Source organism: Anguilla anguilla, chromosome 4, assembly GCF_013347855.1.
Source record: "Anguilla anguilla isolate fAngAng1 chromosome 4, fAngAng1.pri, whole genome shotgun sequence".
In the NCBI taxonomy this organism is placed as follows: Eukaryota; Metazoa; Chordata; class Actinopteri; order Anguilliformes; family Anguillidae; genus Anguilla; species Anguilla anguilla.
Genome location: NC_049204.1, coordinates 5470427 through 5495657, shown reverse-complemented (window position 1 = coordinate 5495657; position 25231 = coordinate 5470427). Strand labels below are relative to the sequence as shown.

At 44.5% G+C, this 25231-nt stretch overlaps 2 protein-coding genes across 2 annotated transcripts in view; both read left to right on the top strand.

Moving 5' to 3' along the window:
• The first annotated feature begins 818 nt into the window (after window positions 1-818).
• On the top strand, window positions 819-12689 carry sugp1 (SURP and G patch domain containing 1). Its single transcript, XM_035415471.1, is given in 15 exon segments — window positions 819-903; window positions 2687-2852; window positions 3209-3312; window positions 3942-4190; window positions 4754-4877; window positions 5246-5349; window positions 5945-6068; window positions 6885-7017; window positions 7019-7244; window positions 7970-8076; window positions 8616-8790; window positions 9210-9316; window positions 9522-9667; window positions 11347-11476; window positions 11930-12689. Coding segments are annotated over 15 exon segments (1941 nt in total). The 5' UTR covers window positions 819-884; the 3' UTR covers window positions 11957-12689.
• Window positions 12690-14988: 2299 nt separating this feature from the next.
• Window positions 14989-25231, top strand: part of stk11 (serine/threonine kinase 11) — a 47588-nt gene continuing 37345 nt past the window's right edge. Inside the window, exons 1-2 of the mRNA XM_035416326.1 lie at window positions 14989-15125; window positions 16140-17206. Coding sequence (XP_035272217.1) covers window positions 16923-17206 — 284 coding nt within the window. The 5' untranslated portion in view covers window positions 14989-15125; window positions 16140-16922. The remainder of the gene's footprint in view (window positions 15126-16139; window positions 17207-25231) is intronic.

Genomic DNA, 25231 nt, shown 5'->3' with positions numbered 1-25231 from the left:
CTCACAACTTTTGGGGGGGGGGGGGGGTATGCACAGCTGTGTGTGTGTGTGTGTGAGAGAGAGAGAGATAACAATACAATCAAACGTTTGCACACTGCAGCCTTTCTCTTTGAGATCCTTATCCTCAGACTTCACAGAAACTTTTGTTAGGTAGGCATCTAGAACCACAGAAACAGAGAATACAACTTGCTGAAGGGTTGAAACATGAGCCATTTGTGTCGAAACACTGCTTTGAAATTGCATGTCCATTTTTTTCTTCACTTTTTGAGTAGTAAAGAAAGCAATAGGGGGTGACATAGATCAGGAGGTAAGACTGATTGTCTGGCAGTCGGAGGGTTGCCAGTTCAAACCCCGCCCTGGCATGTCGAAGTGTCCTTGAGCAAGACACTTAACCCATAACCCCTAACTGCTCTGGCAAATGAGAGGCATCAATTGTAAAGCGCTTTGGATAAAAGCGCTATATAAATGCAGTCCATTTACCATTTACCAATAAACAGCTAAATTGGCAGTTGAAAAGAAAGCAATACCAGAGTTCAGTAAAAATGTTTATAGTCTGACAAGTCATATACTTGCAATTGATAGTGATAATTCTGGAAAAAAAATACAAAATCTGTAAATTGACATAATTATAGATTTAAACAATAAACAGTAATTATCTAGACACCGTATCCTTCACACTGCTCGAGACTACATGAGTATTCAACTAAACGCGAATGTATTTAACTACCTTATGATTGGTTTATTGATAACATTGCAGCGTTTTAACCAATAAAAACCGACAGCGCTGTTTCACCGTTTAAAAAAATAACGTCCATTCTTTTGACTTAGCGTTCACCGGAAGCTGCGGTAGCAGTATCTGAGGGGGGAAAAAAACATACACAACGATGGAGGGGAGTGATGCAGGTAAAGATATACGTCCATATAGATATATACACAGCCATATCAAATGTGTTTACTGTGTTAAGTCTTATGTTTTGCATAAAACATGATGTAGGGATCTGAATAAAAGTTTGTACCGCAGTCCAGTTGTTTTAAAGGGCTGTAGCTAGTTAGCTAGCTAGGGCCTCGGCAACTTCTCGTTGCGCTCGTAAAGCTAGCATGCTAGCAGCCCCGTTTCCTGTGCTCAGTCTAGTCTTTGGAAAGTTGATTTATGGGCACAAACCAACTAACCTAACCATGACATTTCTTGAACCTTTACCACCTTTAATATTTATCGATTGTATTAGCTTTCGCTTGGAAGCTAGCAAAAATAATTCCCTAAACCAGATAGCTAGCTAACTTAGGCTGAAAGCTAACAGTTACACACAAATGGATGCAAAGCGTTTTTCTGCGTACATTACTTGTAGCATTATCAGTCCCCTCGATCTGAACGATACCCGTGTTGAATAAAGGATGTAGATTGGATTAACGCAGACAGACAATCGAAGAAGTTGGATTAATTTGCGTGGCATGGATTCGGTCTCCCCTTTAGAATTACACGAACGCTCATGGCTAACACTTTTTTCTAGCTACTAATCTGGTGCTTGGCTAACGTTTGACTAGCTAACTGGCTACATCGATATAGCTACAAATTAAAATGACACACGTTTGCTGTTAGCTGTTCTTCGCTTAGGCAATGTATAAATCACAAAGAGACTTCAGGTCAATTTCGCATATAATCGTAGCTAATGTTATTTGGATCGCCAAAAGATCGGTGCTAAATGTGTGTGTGTATGCTGTTGTCCAGGCGGCTCATCTCGTATAGAGGGACAGGCAGCTAACGTTAGCATACTGTAAGGATGATTACATTTTCCGCACAACGACTCTATACCTTGCAACCTTTTTTGAAATGTGTTTGGATCCAAATCTGACTCTTGGAAGTTCAACAAACATTTAAAATACAGAACCCAAACTTCATGTTTATTCTTAAGTAAATTTTATAAGTTTTTTATTTGTCATTGAAAGACCCATTAGATTTTGTATGAGGAAAGTGAGTGTAACTGTAGTTGCCATTAATTATAAGTAGAATTACTGAGATTAATTGAGAGGGGAATTATAATTTGAATTTTTTTTTGTGATATGATATTTGAAAATAATTTATAATTGGGTTTGTGGTGCTCACAAATGGAAAAAGAAAAACGGATAGGCTTAATATTGCCAAATTATGTAATGTAATTGACGGGCTTATTTGCCAGTGCACTCGCCACTATTTTCTGTCTGTTTTAACTTGAAGGGTAATTTGTAAGAATGCGTCATGAGAATGGAAATGCAATTAGCCTTGTGCAAATAGTTTGAAATTCTCTAGTAGCGTCACCACGCACTTCCGAATACATGTTAGTAGTTAATATTTTTATGTGGAAAACTTGTAGTATCGTTGGTTCCTGTTAATTCAGTTGTTTTCCTAAACAATTATAAATGCATAAGAGACCTGGAAAAAGAGGCGGAACTCATGGTGTTTTGCACTGAATGACTGCTAACTAATCCCAGATGCTCAGAAATTTGTATTGCATGTAGTTGGTCTTAAAAGAAAAGTGTAGTTAGACAGCAACTGCCCATACTTAAACGCCAATGCAATCAAGTCATATTAATAACATTAAAATAAACTTTACCGAGACTCCCTTGCTGAAAAATAGTAGTCTGGCAGGAACAGATAGTGGATGTTGATTCTCTCTCTCCCCCAACCCCCCCCCCCCCCCCCCCCCCTCAGGTGGACGAACAGCCTGGAAGGCCAGGCCAGTTCAGAAGAACAAGATGAGTGTAAATATTCTTCGGCAAGAAGAGCTGATTGCGCAGAAGAAAAGAGAAATCGAAGCAAAGATGGCTGAACAAGCAAAGAACAGTTTGCAGGCTCCCAGAAAGCCACTTCCCCCAAGGTATGTTCTGTTGCCATGAATTAAGTGGGGGAAAAAAAACTCTTGAGTTCTCTTAATGTATAATACTGGCAAAATCACATGGACTTTATATCTTACTTTATTTTGGCCTGTCCTAGTAGAGCGATGCAAGGTCTTGTGTTTTTTTTATTTTTTTATTTTTTTTTTCAAATTCAGTTCGCTCAAATAATAGGCTGCTTTCAGTCAATAACTATTGTGCATTTTTTTAAGAACATGCATTTGGCTATGTATTCATTGTCCCTGCTGTAAGTCTGAATTGCTACTGCTACAAGGTAGTGATCCAAATTTGTTTTTTTTTAAATGAAGTTTTAGTGATAAAATTTGCTTTGGTCACACAGCTGTCCAAGTTCGCAGGGTCCCTCTTCCAACAAATTTTCCAACGATGGCAGCTTCCTGCAGCAGTTTTTGAAGATGCAAAAGGAGAAATCGAGCTCGGACCCTGGTATGTGTTTTGGATCATTTTGCGCAGTGGGGCTCCTGGAGTGCACTTGTTTTGTGCACAAGAGAAGTAGCATTAAGACCCAATAAAAATGTCCTATAATACTCAAGATAAAATTAATAATACTCTCTCGAATAAATTGTATTGTTTTTATGGGTAAATATATATATTCAGTTTTGTAAATGGGAGGGCAGCAAACAGTCACATTTGTTTTTTATCGACAACTTGTGCATTCATGGGAAGTCCATTAAGATTATTAGTGATACTAATGCCGCAGAACTCTGTAATGTGAAATTACAACTGCATGTTTAGCCATGTAATTTTTTCTCAGACAGTACTTTTTTCTTTTGTTTTCTTTCCTTCAATGTTCGTTTCTTTGTTGGTGCCTTTTTGTTGTGTCTTCTGTGAAATGTGATGTCTGTACTTGATTTGGATTAGTGTATCAATGTCACGAATAATATTTTCTGTAGTCTACTCTGTATCTACGAATGTTGTTATAATAATAATAATAATAATAATAATAATAATGAATCCCCAAAATCACACTCGTGCAAAACATTTTCACATGGGTAGTATTGTTAACCCTCATTGGGGGTGATTTTCTGTATTTGCCCTTCTGTGGTTAAATACAGGGTCCAACAGCGAGTCCAGAGGTTCGGCTGGCACTGTCCCGGGACCGTCCTCGGGGGCCGCACTGCCCCAGAAGAAGAGCATCCTGATCGGGAAAAGGCCCGGGTTGGGCATCAGCAGCATGCTCAGCCAGTTCAAGAACTACTCCCAGGCGAAGAAGACTCCGCCCCGCCCCCCGCGGCCCAGTATCTTCCTCTCGCCCGACGACGAAGACGAGGAAACCGACGATTCACATTTCCTGGAGGTGAAAGGTAACCACCATGCCCATTATCCTTGGCGTCAGTTTAAGGAGCTGTTTGGGTTTAATGCTAAAGCGCACACTGTAGCAGGGACAATGCTCTTAGGCTGATGATTTATATGTACATGTTGGAGCTCCTAATTCTGCCAGAGAACTTGTTTTGCTAGATGTTCCAAGAAAGATCGCTATTTATTTCACAACTGGCTCAAATATAAACAGTTTTTATGATACGGATCAGTTGTGCAGTTTTGGAAACGTGTACTATATGATTGTTTACAAACGAATGCTTAGTGTGTTTACGGGAACGTATCTGGCAAGGGAGATTGTTCACAGTCACAGTTAGCGGCCATTGTAAATAATCGGACGAGCCAAAAGCAAGCTCCAGGCAGTGTTGTTTCGCTCGTTTGTCAGTGTCGGTGTCGAAAAACGAGTAAAATGACTGTTTTTTTCCACTCTATTCCCCATCTAAATCCTTCCCACCTACCCTGGCTCTCAGCGAACGCTGGTGTGGGAATAGCGGCGTGAGTGTGTGTGTGCGCGCGCGCGTAAACCTCGGTACTGATAGGCTGCTTAAAGTTTCCCCCCCAGAGGACCCCGAGGTCCGCATCATCCTGGACAAGATGGCCGTGTTTGTGGCGGAAGGGGGGCCTGAGCTCGAGAGGAAGGCCATGGAGGACTACAAAGACAACCCCGTTTTCTCGTGAGTGTCACAAATAATTCAGTTCAGTTCAGTTTTATTTGTGTAGCGCTTTTAAAAAATTTTTTTTTACAGAGAACTGACTGTCACAAAGACACTTTACAGAGTAGCAAGGCAAGAGATGAAAAGAGCGAAAAGTGCGAACGCCCAGCCAATGCAAAACGTTCTCGCAACGCCGCTGCGATATCGCGGCTGTGTTAAAACATCGACCGGACGTTTCGGTAACAACACTGTGAGAACTTTTTGTGTTGGGTGGCCAGATTAATGTCAATTCTTACAGCGTAGGCCCAATATGGTGTGGACCGTCTTCAGCATTTAAAAAAAAAAAAAATTTTTTTTTTTTTTAAAGTTCTTCTTTTTGTCTTGCGCAGGTTCTTGTATGATAAAAATAGCCGGGACTATCTGTACTACAGAAAGAAAGTTGCCGAAATACGAAAAGAGAACCCCAAACTGGAGACGCCCTCACGCCTCACTGGTAAGATGTGGAACTCTGTGGTCTGTTCCACAAGAACTCCCTCGCCCACTTCCCTTACGCAACGTGCCACGGGTTCGGCTGCGCCCAGCTGTCCTCGTCTAACTGTTTATCGGCAGGACGTGTCAGCGTTGATTAGACAGCAAGTTAACTGGGGTCCACTGTCTCCGAGACAACGTAGTTCTTTTTATTGGCCTTTCCAGTTAAAGGGGTGTAGGAGTTAACTTTCCAGAAAGATTTAGTCGACTTTACTTAAAAATGCAGTCATGGTCATAGGGTAATTTTGGTTTCGGCAGTTCCAGTCCAGAAGGTCTTTCCAGCTTCTTAAGCACTTGGGAAAAATAATGTTAAAATGCTCAAAAATGCAGCTGTGAAAACTCCCTGTAGGTTTAGATTATCCTTTTAGGTTACGTGAGGGAAAAAATGATTGGAGTCGGGATTTAAGGGGAACTTAAGATACATCAATCCTCCTTTTCCCGGTCGCCACTCAAATCTCCCCCATGCCCCTCCCTCTCTTATCCCCCTGCTTGCTGTAGAGACTAAGTTGCAGTTGAGTAGTTGTGTGAGTTGAACCCCAGTACTGATAGACTGCTTAAAGTCTCCCCCCCAGTGGACGAGGAGACGCAGCGAGTGGCCGAGAAGCTGGCCAGGTTTGTGGCGGATGGCGGGCCGGAGGTGGAGGCCATCGCCGCCCAGCACAACCGGGACAACCCAGCGTTCAGGTGAGGCTAGCCCACTCGCCGCGGGACGTTCTGCCCCGCCGTGTTCCTGGAGCTCCTACCGTCCGGCTGGTTTTTACTCCCAACCCTAACAAAGCAAAAACTGGTTCACCAGCTAGAGCAGGGCTGCCCAACCTTATTCCCGGAGCTCTTACCGTCCTGCTGGTTTTAACTTTAACCCCAACAAAAGCAAAACTCATTCACCAGCTAGAGCAGGGCTGCCCAACCCTGTTCCTGGAGCTCTTACCGTCCTGCTGGTTTTAACTTTAACCCAAACAAAGCAAAACTCATTCACCAGCTAGAGCAGGGCTGCCCAACCCTGTTCCTGGAGATCTAATGTGCTGATGGGTTTCACTCCAACTCTAACAAAGCACACCTCATTCACCAGCTAGAGATCACTTTGAGTTGCTAATTAGCAAAGTCAGGTGTGTCAGATTAGGGTTGGAGTCTCCTGAAGCAGGGGGTTGGAGCAGCCCTGCTTTAGAGTGCACAATTGAACAGATTTTTAAAAACACAAGTCCTGAGCCCATGTAATTCAGGTGTCCTGTTAATTGCACTCTTACTGTAAAGGGTGTGCGTGAGGGGGAGCTGTCGTGCTTGTGCTTTTTTTGGCAGCATATCTGTATTTTGTTTATTTTTTGGGTGGCTTGTGCAGTTTTCTCACCCCGTCCTGTTTACCTGTGTGGTGTAAACAGGATTAAAGCGCGGGCCTTTTCGTGAACTGTTGAGCCCCATTGACCGTTTTTTCAGAAGCGGGCTACAAAATGTCAGCCGTCTGCCACGGAACCCTGAAAAGAGGCGTCTTTTTATCTCTCGAAGGTTTTTGTACGAGCCCAATAGCGCGGCTCACCGCTTCTACCGAAACAAGGTGGAGGAGTTCCGCCTGGGGTCGCAGAGACAGAGCCCCCCGCCCCCGGCCCCCAGAGACCCCCCCGCGGCGGGGCTGAAGAGACCGGCCGCCGCCCCCCGCCCCCGCGCACCAGCTCAGCCCCTCCGATCGGGCTGCCCCGCCCGCGCAGGCCGGCGACGCCGCGCCCGCCATGCCCGCCGCCGCCGCCGCCGCCAAAAGGAAGAGGAAGAGCCGCTGGGGTTCCGAAGACGACAAAGTGGACCTCCCCATCCCGCCCATCATCATCCCGCCGGAGGCCGAGCCGGAGCCGGACACCCCCTCCCTCTCCGGTACGCGCACCGCGGAACTCACAGAGTTACCTCCTGTGCGTCTGTGTCCCCAAACTGCCCTGTCCTTTGTCTCTCTCTGTGATATTACATTACATTACATTACAGGCATTTAGCAGATGCTCTTATCCAGAGCGACTTACACACGACTTTTACACAGCATTTTACATTGTATCCATTTATACAGCTGGATATATACTGAAGCAATTTCGGTTAAGTACCTTGCTCAAGGGTGCAACGGCAGTGTCCTACCCGGGAATCGAACCTGCGACCTTTCGGTTGCAAGCCCAGTTCCTTACCCACTGTGCTACACTCCGTCTTAACAGATATTTGTAACAGTGGTAACTAACCCTCTTCCTGGAGATCGACCGTCCTGCAGATTTACACACCCCATTCAACGGTCGGGGATCTTGTTAAGCTGCTAATTCGTAGAGTCGGGTGTGCTAAATTGGGGTTGAAATAAAAACCAACAGGATTGTAGTTCTGCAGGAACAGGGTTGGTTGCTGCTTTTTTTTTCAAGTTCATAATGTTAATGAAATTAAGTGCTGGTACTGATAAATGCAGTCTGTGAAATTGAATGGGAATCCCCCCCCCCCCACCCCCCTTTCCTGAGTAAATGTGGAATGTTCAGTGTGTGCCTCCAGTCCCTAGCGCTTTGGGGTGTGTGGCTGAGACTACTGGTATGCAGGGGTCTCTCGCTGATTCCTTGTCGACGTGTTTATTGCAGTTCAGGAGCTGAGGGGGCTGGGTTACAAGAAGGGCAAGCCCGTGGGGCTGGTGGGGGTGACCGAGCTGTCGGAGGATCAGAAGAAACAGCTCAAAGAGCAGCAGGAGGTACGGGGTGTCTGGGACTCAAAGACTGGGCCTCTGGTTTCTTGTCTGCTTGTCTTGTCTGTTTTTTTCCATCCGCTGTGGTTCAGGCTGGACCAGGCCTGGTCTATGTAGGGCTAAAGAGATCAAACTGGGCGTGGTTGTGGGTGATCTGTAGAGTAGCAGCAGTTGTGTTCATAAGATCCCTCACACCTTTGACTCAGAACTTGCGTGTGTGTGTGTGTGTGTGTGTGTATGTGTGTGTGTATGTGTGTGTGCATGTGTGTGTCTGTGTGTGCGCATGCGTGTGTGCTCACGTGTGTGTGTGTGCGTGTGTGTCTGTGTATGCACATGTGTGTGTCTGCGTGCGCGTGCTCACGCGTGTGTGTCTGCGTGCGCGTGCTCACGTGCGTGTGTGTCTGCGTGCGCGTGCTCGCGTGTGTGTGTGTCTGTGTATGCACATGTGTGTGTCTGCGTGCGCGTGCTCGCGTGCGTGTGTGTCTGCGTGCGCGTGCCCGCGTGCGTGTGTGTTTGCGTGCTCGCGTGTGCGTTTTCCCCTCCAGATGCAGGAGATGTTCGACATGATCATGAAGCACAAGCGGGCCATGCAGGAGATGCAGGTGATGTGGGAGAAGGCGGTGCGGGACCACCAGCACGAGTACGACAGCGACGAGGAGGTGGACCAGGACGGCACCTGGGAGCACCGCCTGCGGCAGATGGAGATGGAGAAGACCCGGGGTGAGGCCCGGCTCTCTGCCCCTCTGCGCAGCCGGAAAGTCCAGCTCCGCCAAGCGAAAGTCCTCGCCGGTGTTTGGGTCCAGCCACCTGGGCCGTATCTGAGACCGCTTACTTGCCTTTGCTGTTGAGCATACAAGTTGCATGTAAGTTGTGGACAACTCGTATTCTCAATAGTAGGGGAGTAAGCTGTTTTGGAAACGCCCCTGGAGTTGGTAATTAGCACAATACCTCGGCCAGGAGGTTGAACTATCCTGGGAAATCAGCTGGCAGAGTTCGTGGGTGGAAGAAGCACACGGCAGGACTTCTACTTTCTGACCCCTGGACTTTCCACCTCTGCGCCTGGAGCAGGGGAGGCTCAACTCCGGCGTGGGCCGCAGGGTGAACAGGATCTGTGCTTGATTGGTTCTGTCTGCTTGCAGAGTGGGCGGAGCAGCTGACTGAGATGGGAAAGGGGAAGCACTTCATCGGGGACTTCCTGCCTCCCGACGAGCTGGAGAAGTTCATGGAGACCTTCAAGGCGCTGAAAGTGAGTGTGTGTGGAGGTTGGGATCCCCGTCACTGCCAGGGAAAGATCTGGAAATTATTTGTGCTGCAAAAATATTTGTGCATTTCTTTTGGGAAATTTTCACAGTTTAGTCCTGGAAGTCTTGCATCTTGGCCTGTCCTGATGGTCTGTGTTGTGTTCTGTTGTTGTTGTTGTTCCCGCCCTTTTCGTTCCCGTGGCGACGCAGGAAGGCCGCGATCCGGACTACTCTGAGTATAAGGAGTTCAAGCTGACGGTGGAGAACATCGGCTTCCAGATGCTGATGAAGATGGGCTGGAGGGAGGGGGATGGGCTCGGCTCGGACGGACAGGGAATAAGGAACCCTGTCAACAGGTGGGAACGCCCACACGGGCTCATCCACCCCCCCCACTCGTGAATATGAATAATTCAGAGTGCTGATTATTCGTTGGTTTTATTGCCCTCGTTTTGCTCTGGTTGGTTTCTTTTTTGTTCACATGTCACTGCAAAGCCGTTCGGATTTGCAATACTTGTTGGAAATCCGCCAAGCGTTGAATCTTTAGACCACCAAAACAGTTCTGGAACTTATTAAAGTGGTCAGTGGTACAGTCAGAGGAACTGTTCTTGCTCAATACTCTCAAAGGGCTTGTGTTTTGTGCAGTGTGTCATTTCCCCCAGTTTACAAGCAAAAAGTAAATAGGAACAAAAGGTCTTAAGTGCTTTGCATAAGCAAATGTTCCCGTAGGGCTAAAAGAGCCCCTTTTCAGAGACGTGACTGAAAAGCTGTTTGCTTACAGTCCATTGATAATCGGGAGTGAAATTATCTTAAATTTGTTTCTATATTTGAGGAAAATCAGGCCATAATAGCACTTCAGTGTTTATTGAAACCCACTGAAATGATTTGAAACGGACTGAAATCCGTTTTTTTGTACAGATATCTTGACAGATAGGGCTATAACTTTAAGTAAAGACAAATTTGTGCTGTAGAAAATAAATCATCAGTGGCGTAATCTGTATAAGCTTGTATTGTAATTTTACAGGGATTAAAATCAGAGTTTTAAAAAATTGTATTAATGTTGCATTGTTCTGCTCCTGAGTTGATATACAACGCCCTTACTAAAACTGTGGTCGTAATCCTACATATTTGTGCTGTTGTAACTTTTTGAAGACTGTCCTCAAACATAAGAAGTCTTAAACATTTTGTGCTAACATGTACACATTTATTATGTACACTGTCTTCTGAAATGATAAATGTAGAGCTAACCGTCAGAATATTAGCTTTATTATGTGAGTGACAGTGCCATCTAGTGGTTGGGAAGCCTACAAGGTTAGACATGTCGGTTAGACGTGAACTTTGTGAACTGAAAATTTGTTTGTACTAATGCTGAACAAGTTGGATGAGAAAACAACATAAATTATCTCCAATGTGCTATGCTATGAATGCTATGAATAATTCAGAATGCTGATTATTCATTGGTTTTATTGCCCTCGTTTTCTCTAGCATTGCGGCAGTTGTTAGATCGTCTCGTCTAGCTTTCTGTCTTAAGGGTTCACCTCATTCTTCTGGCTTTGAATGCGTACTGAATGAGCCCCCGGGTATGTGGCAAACTACATTTCCCTAGCTCCAAGCTTCGTTTGCGTAGTTCTGCCTGGACTTTTTGTGGGTGTTTGTTTCCCTGAAATGAGCCGTAAGACCGGTTGGCTGTGTGACTAAACTGTGTGTGTGTGTGTGTGTGTGTGTGTGTGTCTGTATGTCTCTGTCTGTGTGTGTGTATGTTTGTGTCTGTGTGTGCGTGTGTTTCTGTCTTTCTGTGTCTGTGTGTGTGTGTGTGTTTCTGTCTGCGTGCGTGTGTTTCTGTCTTTCTGTGTGTGTGTATGTCTGTGTGTGCGTGTGTGTGTGTGTGTGTGTGTGTGTGTGTGTGTGTGTGTGTGTGTGTGTGTGTGTGTGTGTGTGTGTGTGTGTGTGTGTGTGTGTGTGTGTGTGTGTGTGTGTGTGTGTGTGTGTGTGTGTGTGTGTGTGTGTGTGTGTGTGTGTGTATTTGTGTGGTTCACAGGGGCACCACTGCAGTGGACGGCGCAGGCTTTGGAGTAGACCGCCCCGCGGAGCTGAGCGGGAACGATGACGAGTACGATGCTTTCCGCAAGAGGATGATGCTGGCCTACCGCTTCAGACCAAACCCCTTGGTAACTCAGCTCTCTGCAAATCTGTACAGCGACAAACTACCTTAACCAATATTTTTAATATTTTTAATATTTTTTATTTTTAACGATAGTTCATTCACTTGTAAACAGTTTGTTACTCTGCAGATATTTACAAACTAGATGTTATTTAGCGTCCTCTTGGCAGGCAGTTACATTTGAATTGGGGCAAGAGTTTGGCCAGTAAAAACCTTTGCACATCGTTCACCAGGTTCAATATGGGGAAAAGGTTTTATCTGAAATGTAAAACGGTAAAACATCAAATAACAATTTAGCATTAATTACAATTTCCCTGCACAGCAAATGCATGTTCCTAAAGTAAGACTCAACCTTGGTTGCTTTGATTGAAGGTACTCTTAGTTACCAGTGCCTACATTGAGGTTTAACAATTATAATTTTATAATTAGCTTAATTTTTTCTCCTTTTATTCTTCATCAGAACAATCCGAGGAGACCATACTACTGAGCGAGGCAGCCAGACACAGGTCACATGATTTATTCTCTCTTTCCGAATCGTCCGACGTCCTCGTCGAGGGCGGAGGAAGACGTTCCAGCTGAAGATGTTCCGAGCGAGCGGAACCACAGGCTTTTTCTGCGTCCAGTGCATTCAGATCCCCCCCCGGATAGCAACCGTTTTAGTGTCCTTTGTGAAAACACACCTGATACATGAATCATGGGCGATGAGGTGGAAGCCAGCCCCTTTGCTACACCCGCGTTAAAAGGGCCAGTGATATCTCTCATACACCAAGTGCTGCATATTTATAGCGGTTTTTGTGCTGAGCTGAGTTAGATCAGCGCATCACTCAGTGCACACACTGAGGGCCTGTTTTTGACAGTAACGTCTGCAATCTGAACACTGAATTCAATTCACTTTGTGTCGTTTCTGTCCAGAGCATTTTCCAATCACTGCTAATCCAAAAAGCCAACGGCCGAATGGTGTGTGTTCCTTCATTTTAATTTTTTAAACAATTAATCCTTTTTATGTGGATTTAAGAGTTTTTTGCGGTTTCATTGTTGTTAACAGTATTCAGGGCTTGTAACTACCAAACCGATTTAATGGACACAAAATGAGTTTGTTTCGGTGTCCTTTTACAAGTGCGAACATTATTCATGTGTCAAGTTTGTTTCAAATAATACGTAGAAGCTAAGAATATGAAAATTCTTTCCTGTTAATAAAGTCTCACGTGTGTCTGACTTTCTTAAGGTTTAATTACATTTTTTTTTCCTGTTGCAAAAGGCAGTACCCATTTGAGGGACACATTTACTGAACAAAGATTATATTTAACCTCTTCTAAAGCAGTTTTCAGAACTATTAAACTCAATATATGAACAAAAATACAATTCAAGCTAGAGTTCCTAAATATTTAATAATGATAAAAATTAAAAAAAAATTTGTTTTTGATGTCAGATAATTAGCCTCATGTGGTTCGGTAAATATCGGCACTTCAGGACAGAGCGGGGCATTAGAAGTAGGCCTATGATATGAATAGTAGCTTAAATGTTCTTATTCTGTCTGAAGCAAATATTAGAATTGAAAACATACAAATACATGGTGACTTTTAATAAAGTACAGCTTGTAGCATCCTGACTAAATAGTGAATACATTTAAGCTGATGACAGTTTACAGAAACATCAGGGATTCAGCTTTGTCTTATGTCAAACCCTGGCAGCCTTTGAACTCACTGGACTCATTTCCTTGTGTGTTTTAGTAGAAGCCAGGTATAATGGTTTAAGTAGCATATGCATGCATCAAACATTACATTACAGGCATGTAGCAGATGCTCTTATCCAGAGTGACTTGCGCAACTTCTAAAAAATAGCATTTACATTGTATCCAATAATATACAGCTGGATATATACTGTAGCAATGCATTACCTTGCTTAAGGGTACAACGGCAGTGTCCTACCAGGGAATCAAACCTGTGACCTTTAGGTTACAAGGCCAACACCTTACCCGTTACACTACACTGCTGCCCAATCTCAAACGGACCATAATATTTCCCTTTCGATTTCTCACAGCCAGTCGATTTCTCTCTGTCGGCGCACTAATGAGAGAGGAATGCAGTTCTGTAGTTAGACCCTCGGTCAGCCATTCCCTGGGGTTTTCATATGTTAAATATAACCCAAAATTCTACAGCGAAGGGAAGAGGTCAGGAAGCTGACTAATGCCGTGTGTGTGTGAGGTAAATGGGTTTTGGGGGTGGGGACGCGGGAGCTGGGACCTTGCTATCGTGCAGGCAATCGTGAGCATCGCTGTGATCGTCAGAGAAGTGTTACCGCCACATTGGATGTCTGAAGGACCCTTTAGCCAATCAGCGACTTAATTAATTAAATGCTAAAACACACCAAAAGCCAGCAGATGCCATGGTCTTATGGGACTGGAGTCTACACCCCCCTTGTGTTAACGGTAATTGTTTTAAATTAGGCTAGTACAGTTTGAGTTTTAGGCCTTTGGCTATTTTCAGCTTGATGCATGTGTACTAATACTGGGTGTTCTGTACCTGAGATCGTGTTGGTCCCACAATGCTTAAGTTATCTGCCTCCCATTGGAGCCTTGTAAGGTGATCAGAATAAGAAGAGACAGACTTAACAAAACAAGGAAATAGCATGCTATGCAGACATATCAATTGTTGTTAACCAAGATCTAACTGGAAGGACAAGCATTAAGTCTCACTTTTTTTTCTTCTTATTTTGTCTTCTGAAAATGGAGCCAAAAGACCCTGTAGTGTGTCCAGGGGCAGTGGGTTAGAGCAAACACATTTCTGAGTGTCGTAGTGCTAATTAAAACAACCTAATGTGGTTTGTGAAAGCTTGTTTAAGCATATCTCTTGCCTGGAGATAAATAAGATTTTGAAATGGAAGGATGGGGGTAAAAATGGCTTTGGAATTACAACCTCAGGTGAGCCATAGTGGATATAGGGCAGGGGTGGCCAACCCCGGTCCTGGGGAGCCGCAGGGTCTCCGGGTTTTTGTTTTGACCTTAAATACAACAACCACTTACACAAAATAAACCAGGTGAGGTGAGTTAACTGTGTAATCAACTGCTTTAATTGATCAATTAAGTGCCGAGTAAAAACAAAAGCCAGCAGACCCTGCGGCTCTCCAGAACCTGGGTTGGCCACCCCTGATACAGGGGAACATACATGCATGCCTACGGGGTAAACACAAGGTTATGTTTACTTGTCATGTTTGCACCAATGCAGAGTACTAAATAGGAGAAAGCTTAATGACTTCGTAAAATAATTTATTAAGGGGTGTCACATAATGACTTTTCCTGGACTTGACACTGTTTGTTCGATAACTAACCAAGTGAAAATACATAAAAGTTATAAACAATTTCTGCTTCGCCTACATAAAATGGATTTGAATGACCCCAGACTCTGCCAATGAAGTATTTGCATTTGGTAGACCCGCCTCTAAAATAGTTGAAGAGTACTGACACGCAAACAACCAATGAAAGTCGGTTGCTGTAGTTGCAATGTTGACGCACTGACGTAGGGGCTGGGTTTTGAGGCGGGGTTGGAGTAAGGGGGGGAGGTAAACAAGATGGCGGCAGCCAAACAGCAGCTGCAATAGCAAACCTTTAGCTAACATTCTTACCGACACAGAGCAGGGAAACGAGGGAAGCAACACAGGTAACGTGTACTAGAGAATATATGAGCCATTTTTCTGGCGTACTGAAAAATTTATTCAATTACCCTCTGAAATATGTGAATATCTCAGTTACAAGCAGCCTGGATATTGGTTTACTAGTCTAGTTAGCTTGGTATACTGTTAGCGACTATACACCTAGCTACCTGACTGCTACTTGGCTAGCTAGCTAGCTGTATATTTTGGAACTTGCCTTTACTCCTTACCTTAGCTAACCCTCGAGCTAGCTGTCTAACAAATCGATGTTAAACGCAGTTATTTCTAGCCAGCTTGCGGTTGCCTGGCGATTCACACAGTAGAGTGAAGGTTGTATTTCTAAATAATGTGCTGGACACAGACAAGTTGAAATGCAAGAGCTAAACTGAAAATAATTAACGTTAGTGGCCAAGCGTGCCCGGAGCGTTTGTTGGCTGCGTTCGTCCTAGGTCGTAACACTGGTAGCTAGTTAGCTAACGAACGCCAGCGAATTAGCTTATGTTTTGAAATGTATGCAGGATGTGCCTGACTACCAACTCTAAACCGGTTTTAGCTAGGTTCAGCTACCTGTGTACATAAAATGTGTAATAACAACAAACAACCTGGTTTCAAGTTGGCATAGACTAAGTTAGTAGACACCGGCTTTTTTATCTCCAGCAAACTACGACTGGTTGTCAGTATTTGTTGCTTACTTACCGTTTATTTTAACATAGCACGTTTGGATACCTCTTCAGGAATGCCTCGGAAAGACAAGTTGGCGGGGGAAACTATTTTTTCTTTAGCTCGATTGCTAACGCTACTAAGGTTAAATAATACGGAATCCGGTTACATGTAGCAACGTTAATTGTTGTAATTGGGGACGCTGATGATTTTTAATCATGTTCTTCTTTTTTGCTCGATTAATTTTGTTCGCAAGCTCTGCATGTAGACATAAGTAATTTTGCCAGCTAGTTAGATAATCATGCCAACATATTTGTGAATAGTAATAATGATGAATTGTTAATTTCTGTCTTTACTTACAGATATTCATAAGCAAGACAGATATATTGATGCTGACGAAGGACTCAAGGGAATGTATGAACTTTGGTTTTCTGTCTGACCTGAAGAATGGACACGATAAGTTTCCCTTTTTAATGATTTCTTTGTTAAGCAATACCAAAGAAGAGTTTCTGTTTCTGATGCCACGAAAGCCAAATTTAGCTTCTGCAGAGAGGTCCCCATAGAATCAGGTCAGCAATGATAGGCTATACAAGTAAGGTGAAGTCCTGATACACAGAAAACACAACTAAAATATTCTCACATAGTTAGTATTTTAACCAAAAAAATTAAATTGGAATTAATTTCAAGTTTATAGTTTTCAAAAATAGTAGCAATGGGACTAATAGAATGTAGGCTTAAACTGAGCATTATATTACAATCGAACTGAACTGTTCCATTCACTTTTAAGAGACTTTCCAAGGATTGCATTCTACATTGCACCCCCTCCCCCCCTTCCACCACAAACCAAACTCAAAAGTTCGAGCCACATCGTCAGACTTTTCAGAACACTAAAGAATAGTATTCTAATCCCTTTTTTAAAAGTTATTCCCGCATCCCGCCTGCCCCCCCCCCCCCCATTTAGCGAAATCAAGTGCCCACCAATCACGGACCTAAAAAGAATCCTTCATTCGTCTGCATCCATGATTTCTCAGTCAGCAGACACCTCTTTTAGATGCGCTTAGGTACTTTTCGCCATTCCAGCTTGGACGCGAACATCAAAAACAGACGACATTGGAATTACACTGTAGGATCCTAGCGGGGCGAAAATGAGCGTGGGCGAACTCCAGCATTTGGACTACCTGGCGGAGAACGAACTCATAGGCATGGACACCTTCATCCACCGCATCGACTCCACCGAGGTCATTTACCAGCCGCGCCGCAAGAGGGCCAAGCTCATCGGCAAGTACCTGATGGGGGACCTCCTGGGCGAGGGTTCCTACGGCAAGGTGAAGGAGATGCTGGACTCCGAGACCCTCTGCCGGAGGGCGGTCAAGATCCTCAAAAAGAAGAAGCTGAGGAGGATCCCCAACGGAGAGGCCAACGTCAAAAAGTAAGTCGAGATCTCGAGATCTCTGCGCGCACGTGCGCGTGTTCGCGCTTGCACTGCATGCTTGTGCTTCTTAGACCTTACAAATGTTCGGGACAGTTTAAATGTAGAATCCGACTTATTTGTGAAAATGTGATTTTTAAAATTATTTTTTAAAAAAATTAAAAAAAATCAGTATTCAAGCACTCTTCAGATTGCTATTGTCCTAAACTGAAAGCCTGAAACCATAGTAAGTACAGAGAGCGTAAGGAAAATTTGATGCTTTTATTTGGATAAATATTAAATTCATCCATTTCACATTGTTCTTGTCCTTTCGTTTAATTGCGTACCATCAAGGTGCTTGTTGGAGAAACGCTCTTGTTTCAGGTGTGAATTCAATGTTATGCAAACTTCCGTGTGGAGTATGTTTCAATGAAGTCCTTGTACTTGGTCTGCACATGTGGGTTGGGGCAGGCCTTCCAAAGCAAGAGCTCCTTCAGGAAAAACAGCCCCCACAAAAGCTTTGTGTGTATTCATTAAGTGGACTAGGAAACTAGCAGTTTATTTTTAGATGTCTTCTATCCCTGTGGTGACAAATGTTTTGGTGGTTGTTTAGTCTTTTTGTCTTCTTGAGAATCCAGGTCAGGGTTCTTTAAGCAGTTGAGACTTGAGGTTGTTGTAACGGAAGGAGCACTTCAGCGACAACGGGTACTCACAGTCTGTTTCAGCGTTATTAGTGTCAATAGTTTCCTTGAAGCAAACTGGCTCCAATTGGGTTTTGGAGATCTGTGGAAAGTTAATATTTTATATGAGTTATGTTGTTGAATACAAGAAATAAAGATCAATGACTCTGTGTTCTGTAAATAAACATTATGGGATTATTGTTGTGTTTGAAAATAGATAATGAAATGCTTTCATACCGTGTGTTTATTGTGGGTTTTAATGAGTCTTGTAATGTGGCTTGAGTTAGTTAGCCTAACTAGGTACTGCATTTTCCACCGGCTTTGCTTTACAGTGCCTTAAAAGCTGCTATGGAGGAATCGTATTACTGAGGAGTTCTCCCCCATTGAATTAAATTGGACTTAACTATTCCTTTCCAATTTAGATGGTGCTACCAGTGTTTCATGCTGATTGGCCCAAAGCATTATGAGGACTTCATATTAAAGTTTTTTTGTTGTTGCAAATAAACAAAAACAAAAACAAAAGGCCAGAAAGTCTTAGGCTAGTATAGAAGACCTAATTGAACCTCAAAGCAATTTTTTTTCCTTTTAGGGGAAAGTGTAGCAAGTCTGACCTAATATTACTATAGATTTTTTACAAATACTTTCTGTAACTGTACAGGATGTCTATGTATAGTCAGCACAAGTATAAAAGTTCTCATTTGTGCGCTATAATTTCAAAAGATGTTTGCCATTGAATTCGGTCATCAGGTTGTCAACAATGTAAACAACAATTTTGTGATGGTTCAGGTTTTTTTTTTTCTAACGTTCTCCAGGCGCATCCTACTTAAGTCAGATGGTTTCGTTTTGCATTGTGTCGGTTTTATTTATGAACAGCCGAAACGTGGGCTTGCCTCCTTTTTAATCATTTATTCTCTGACAGAGTCATTTTTTAGTTTAGGAATGCTAATTAAACAAATGGAACCGCAGATCTGGAATAGCGGTAAATTGATGCACGGCTCTAATCTTTTAATGGCGGGCATTACGACTGTCGTTTGGCTGGCTGCGACCTTTTCATTTAAATAAGCTTTTTTTATTACGTTCATAAAGGCCCTCATTCCCAGCCTTTTAACTGTAGGGCTGCCCTGCCATGTCCACTCACAAATGCTGATGTTTGTCTTCAACCTGTGAAGGTCAATAATGAGCGGTATATTATTAAAAACGTCTTCATGTCCGTGTGTGTGTGTGTGTGTGTGTGTGAGCAACGCTTGGACAAAATGGCACTTCGCAAAGAGCAGTCGCTCCTGGGCAGGCTGTCAACGGCGGTTCCATTCCGATATTAAATTAAAGTGTGGTTAGGCTGTGCCTGCTTTGCCATTTTGTCCATTTGCATTATGCTCGGGGAGCCGTTTCCAAATTGCGTAGCGGCAGATGGTGCGTTTTTAAGTGCGCGGAGAGAGGCAGTGGGCTTGTGCGCGAGATTTCACACCACATCTTCCTTACCCTCCTGCACGCCACGGGCTACACCGCCTGAGAGGTCCGTGGCGGGTTTGTGTGGGGGTTTTATCTGGAGATAAAATCGATCGGCGGGTTCGAGGTCACCTGTGGCGGGGTCTTGTGAGGTCGCGCAGCTGCGAAGGCGAACTGTCAGCCGGTTTCTCGCGGAACCTTCAAATTTATTCCGCTCAGTGCGCAGCTGCTCCCCAGCCGGCTCCTCTGGTAACACCGGCAGTATGCAGGCTAACATGTCTATGAATATCCCCCCCCACGTTACAGCTATGTTTGAAACCTGCTTAGCGTAGCACGCACTCGTTCAGTACAGCTCCCGGGCTAATGTAAATTGATATGAATGGTTGCATGCGTGTCCCAGTGGAAAATGGGGTTGCGGTTTCGTGCAAACGGTGATGCTGAAAGAAACCTCTTGTTGGTGGAAGTGCCTTTGCAGCCAACGACACGAAACGTTCTCACAGTGTTACCGGAATGTTTTACCAAGCTTATAACATTGCCGCTCTATTGGTAGCAGCATTGTAAGAATGTTTTGCATTGGCTAGGCTTGTATTATGTCGGCCTTATAATGGGACTGTACTTCAGCTGTACTTTAATGCAGGTGGGAAACAATAAACGAGAGGCAGTAAGAAATGTCCTGAGAAGCCCCCACGGTGGTTCGATTGTGACGTAACGCCTGAGGTGTCGGGCATGTTGACTTCAGCCTCTCTAACGGTCCCGCGTACTCCCGAACGTTTTTGGCGCTCGCACAATACGCGCGTTGGTCGGTCTTCGCGGACACGGGCGCTGTCGCTGTGCCCGGCCTGTGGCCCTGTTGTAACGCAGCGCGTTGTGAAGGCCGGGCGGAGGGATGATGGATGGTAAATTGACTGACCGATTGTCCTGGCTGCTGTTCTGAACACAAAGGGCCAGTGTGCGCGAGCTCGCTGGAAGCTGTCGGAGAGAGACCGAACGCTCTGTGCGGGATTAAAAAAATTGGTCTCGGGAGCCATCTGCTTGTCCTCCACCTCCTTTTTTCAAAGAATATTATTAAAGTGGGGATTTAGGTGCAAGTGCCCCGTAACATTTAATACTGGATCTCGCACCAAACGCAAGTGCATTTATTTTTCTTCACAGGTCAGACCGGTGTGGGGCATTTGAGATTTGAGGAAAAGGAGGTGGTGTTACCTTGGTGTTTTTGAATGAAAGTAACACGATTGCAATCGAGTGTTTCGTTTTGGTTTTGGTGGGCGGATTTTTGATTTCAAGATGGATGGAGGTTTAGGGACTTTATTTAGACCAGTGCATTGCTCTCCATGGCTCAGAAATGACAGGGTCATAAAGGACAAAATGCCCCCTAAATGGGCACTTTAATTGCAAGTTTGTACAAAGAAATATGCATGCATGCCCCCCCTATAATGTTTCCCTTCCTAAAAATTGAGCATGCCATATCTTGCCGTATGCGATATGGGTATAGACTAGATGATGTTTTTTTAAGAAGTTTCTTTTCAAACAATCGTTTGAGAAACCTTTAACCATGCAATGCTTTTGAGCCTGAATCTTTGGCCAGTGCCATTAACATTTGCAGCCATGTAGGTTTATACTGAGAATGCATGTTCTGCCTTCTGCATCTGAAGTATGTTTCATGACCTTGTGCTTATCGCCCATGTTTTTCTCAGTCACTATGAATCACAACCATGTCCTAACAGCTTGTGTGTGTGTGTGTGTGTGTGTGTGTGTGTGTGTGAAGAAGGTCCACTTGTACCATTAGTCTGATGCAGTCCTACATTTAAAAACATCTGACCAGCAACAGTCCAACAATGGGAATCACCGTAGAACAGCAACCATTTTGCACATTTTGAGCATTGTCATTTTTTAAAATACCATAATTACATTCATTTCCTCAGAGCCAACCCCAAAAGCGGCCTCGGCTGATACTAAACGGTTAACTCTGTTGGCTCCGCAAAGAATGGAGCTATTGTGCCGCGCCACCTCTACCCAAAATGTTCGCGGAGTGTAGCCCGGCCGATAAAATATGCAAGACACCTCGTCTGTGTCAGAACCCAGAATAGCGCGCTCGCCGTTAATCTCTGTGCGAATAAAGTTTTTGAGTTAGTCACACGCTGCTCTTCTCTCACCGAAAAGAACGCGAGAGGGAAGTAACATTTACATTACATTACAGGCATTTAGCAGACGCCCTTATCCAGAGCGACTTACAATGATTTTACTCAGCATTTTACATTGTATCCATTTATACAGCTGGATATATATACTGAAACAATGCAGGTTAAGCACCTTTAGCTCAAGGGTACAACGGCAGGGTCCTAGCCGGGGAATCGAGCCTGCGACCTTTAGGTTACTAGACCAGCTCCTTACCCATTACGCTACACTGCCGCCCCTACACTACTGAGCAGTGACATCGCACTACCCAGAGCGCCGCTCGACGCTCTGAAACAGCGCTGGGTTTTTAATGATGCAAGGTTAGAGAGCTGTGCTGTGTCAGAGAGCCGTGTGTCCCGCTGAGAGGGAAACCAAACAGGGTTCAGACGCAGCAGGGACTCTACTGCTGTCATCGTTTGAGAGGGGAGGGGGAGGGGAGGGGAGGGGGAGGAGAGGGGAGGGGAGGGGGAGATCTCTGCTAGCGATCTCCTCTTGTTGACTGTAATGCTTTGCTTCGGGCGTTTTCCCGGTTGCGTAATGATCCAGCTCCTCCAGCCAGAGTCCTGCAGGTTTTTAAGGGTTTTCTCCTGGCTGGGAACAGGCCTAGGTTGGTGACCTTGTGTGACGCGGACTGGGGTCGGTCCAGCTTTACCGCCACCTTCAACTCGCCGCGTCGCCTCTTATGTTTAGCTACTAGTTACGGTGTAAAGTTCTGGTCTTCCAGAGGCAACCACCATACATTGAGATGTAGGCTATAAAAAATGAAGCACTCTCAGCTGGTAACGGTAAATGTTAAAAGACGTTAAATGGAGGACGAAGGCTCGGTCCAGTGGCAAGGTTAGGTGCCTTTTACATATGTGGGGTGAAGAGTTGGTATAAGCCGAAATACAGGGGATGTCCGTTGCAGACCTAAGATGCGTAGATAAGCAATAGCTTTAATTATTATTTCTGTATCGTTTTGTGTCCGTTGTAGATGGCGATATGGCCGTGGCGGTGTGGTTGTTTACTTTCGTGTCGGTTACCAAACCCTACTGCCCTCGTGTACATATGTGGGTTGTTTCTAGTATAAACCGTGTGAACACCGGTATCGGATATGAATCACTTTTTAAAGGAAATATAAACAGCCAGACAAAAAAAAAATTGCATATAGGCAAAACATCAGAACCGGGCATCAAGACCTACGCTTTAAATGCAGCCTTAATTGTACCTGACATTACAGGCTTTTCAAAATTTTATGTCCCAGATGGGCAAAAACAGTTATTAATACAGTAGAACCCACTTAATTGCATAACGGATTATCACTTTTTTTATTTTAGCTATTTGCATAGAATTGCCGAATCCCAAACCATTTTCCCTTCATTCCATCGTAAAAAGAGATTGCGTATTTGCACGAACCATTAGTGCACGCACGTTAGAAGTTAGAAGATGTGACATAAATAAACTGACCACTGCCCTGTAAAGACAGGAACCTGCAGAAATTTAGGAAGGTAGGTGGTTTCTGTTGAAAGTAATGTCGATAGTGGAGTGTCATGTGTGGCCGTAGGCTGCTTCATTCTCCTTCCTTCTTTTATGCGATTAAGCAGATTCTGCTGCAAGTTAATTTGGCGTATCTAAGCTCGCATGTAAGCAATCAAAACATTAAAAACCTGTAATGCAGTATCATTGACGGTGATACTGTATCAACAAAATTCACTGGACCGTTTCTAATCGTTTTGCAGGACCGTTTTTTTATTTTTATTTCTTGCGCACAATTTCTCCCATAGGCAGCTTGAAGAATCACGCAGGCGGCCCGCCCAAGGCATTTAAATGCAGGTAAAACCCTGGGTTTGCGTTGAAGAGAAACGGTGTTTGCAGACAGGAAGTGAGTTTTTAGGTGTCCCTTTCTGCTACGGGAATTGCAGGATGGTAAAATGATTTTTTTTTTCTCCTGGTAAACCTTTTTGCGCCGATTGTTTTTGTTCAAATACTGGGTGTTTTCTGGCTTTTTTTTCGTCCACCGGGATATTCCCTGCTTTGTTTCATATTTAGTCATTTTCACCCCCTTCAGATGAGTCAGACTCGTATGGGAGATCAGGGGCCTGTTTCACAAACATAAACAGCGGTAGTCATGAGGGCCATTTATCCAGAACCTTCCGGCTCTTCCAAGTATCCCGTTGTGCATCGTGTGGGTTTAAGGACCTCATACGTCGGCAGCGCACACCTACTTTAGTCAGAAGTTGTGACAATATAAGCTGCTCATAATGCTGCCAGTTATATCGAGAGAGGGCGAGCAGTTTAAATAATGCTGAAATCACAGATTAACTGACCTTGTAATGCCAGCGCAAGCATCCTTTTCTTTCGGATTCTTGATCATAGAAGATAAAGCAAAACGTGTCTTTTTTTGTATTATGGTAGAAGTGGGCGCACGCAAAAGCCTTTTCCCATAAAAATGATACGCGGTGCGATTTTTAGCACGTTGTCATCGCAGTTCAGTTGTTTTGCAACGTATCGTTTTCCCCGAAGTTGCAACGCGCGTCTTGTTTCCACTTGTCATGCTTTGTCATAGGAAGCCCGTGCGCAGCCCTCTTATTACATGTGCATTACGTGCATTCCGGAACGTCCTGCCAATCCTAGAAAGCACTACTGAGCGTTTCCGTCCCGTGTTCTGTACAGTCTGGTAAGGGCTTGCTTCAGGTTCCCCGGCACTCCCCCCCCCCCCCCCCCCCCTCCATTTTAATCCGTGCGTTACACTGCTGGCAGACTACCTGTGCCTGCAGGTATAGGTGTGCTTTGGCAATGGGACTGTGGCACTGGATGACCGAACTCCCCCTGCTTTGCTCTGCTACTGTTATATGCTACTGCTACTGATATATATTGTTGTCATGTTTGTACCCGACCCTGAAATGGAGCACTAGGGAATAGAAGAATGTTCCGGAGTTATTTGGCTGTCGTCTCTGGTGGTGGCGGTGGTGTGTTTTTGTGCTGCACTTTAAAACCGAGTTACGGCAAAAACCCAAACAGGATTATTCCAAATCCTTCACTGGTTGACCTTGCTTTGTTTTGATAGTGAAACCCTACGTTGAAGTGGCGGAAGTGCTAAATCTGTCTGGGCTGAAAATAACTAAACCTCCCCCCCTCTCTAGGAAGGCTGTAGGCTAGACAACACACTCCCCTGGTCAAAATAAGCTGCTGGCTTTCCTCCATGCGCGGACTGCAGAGTTCTACATAGGTAGAGAAAGCAGATTAGCATTGCCACTAGCTCCGGGGTCCTTTTGGGTCACCAGGAATTAAAGTTAAAGCTTTAAAGTGGAAGCATGAAAGTGTAAGTGTGTGAGCTGTGTGCTAGCGTGTTCATCACTAAAGCTCTATACACTGAACACTATACCGCCACCGATGTGGTGTCTATGCCAAAGATATTCCTCTACCCAGGTAGTGCACTAAATGTGATCTGAATCTGTTCATGGTCTGAGGCGGTTACTGTTGGGTGAGAAAGTTGCGGCTCAGGGAAACGTGAAGATGTTTTCCAGCGATAAGCGGCCCGGTCTCGCGGTGGCCATTTTGTCCGCCCCGGGGGCTTCGCCGATGATTTTGCGGAACGAGCCGCAGCGCCAAATTTCGTTCGGACTCGATCGCCGAGATCGCGATGCTAACGCTCCCTTTAGCGTCGTGGAAACCACGCGACACCGCCGTTGCCGAGGACGACGCGAGCAGATAGCCGACAGCTTTTTTTTTTTTTTTTTTGCTCTTTTTCTTTTTGCTCTCTTTC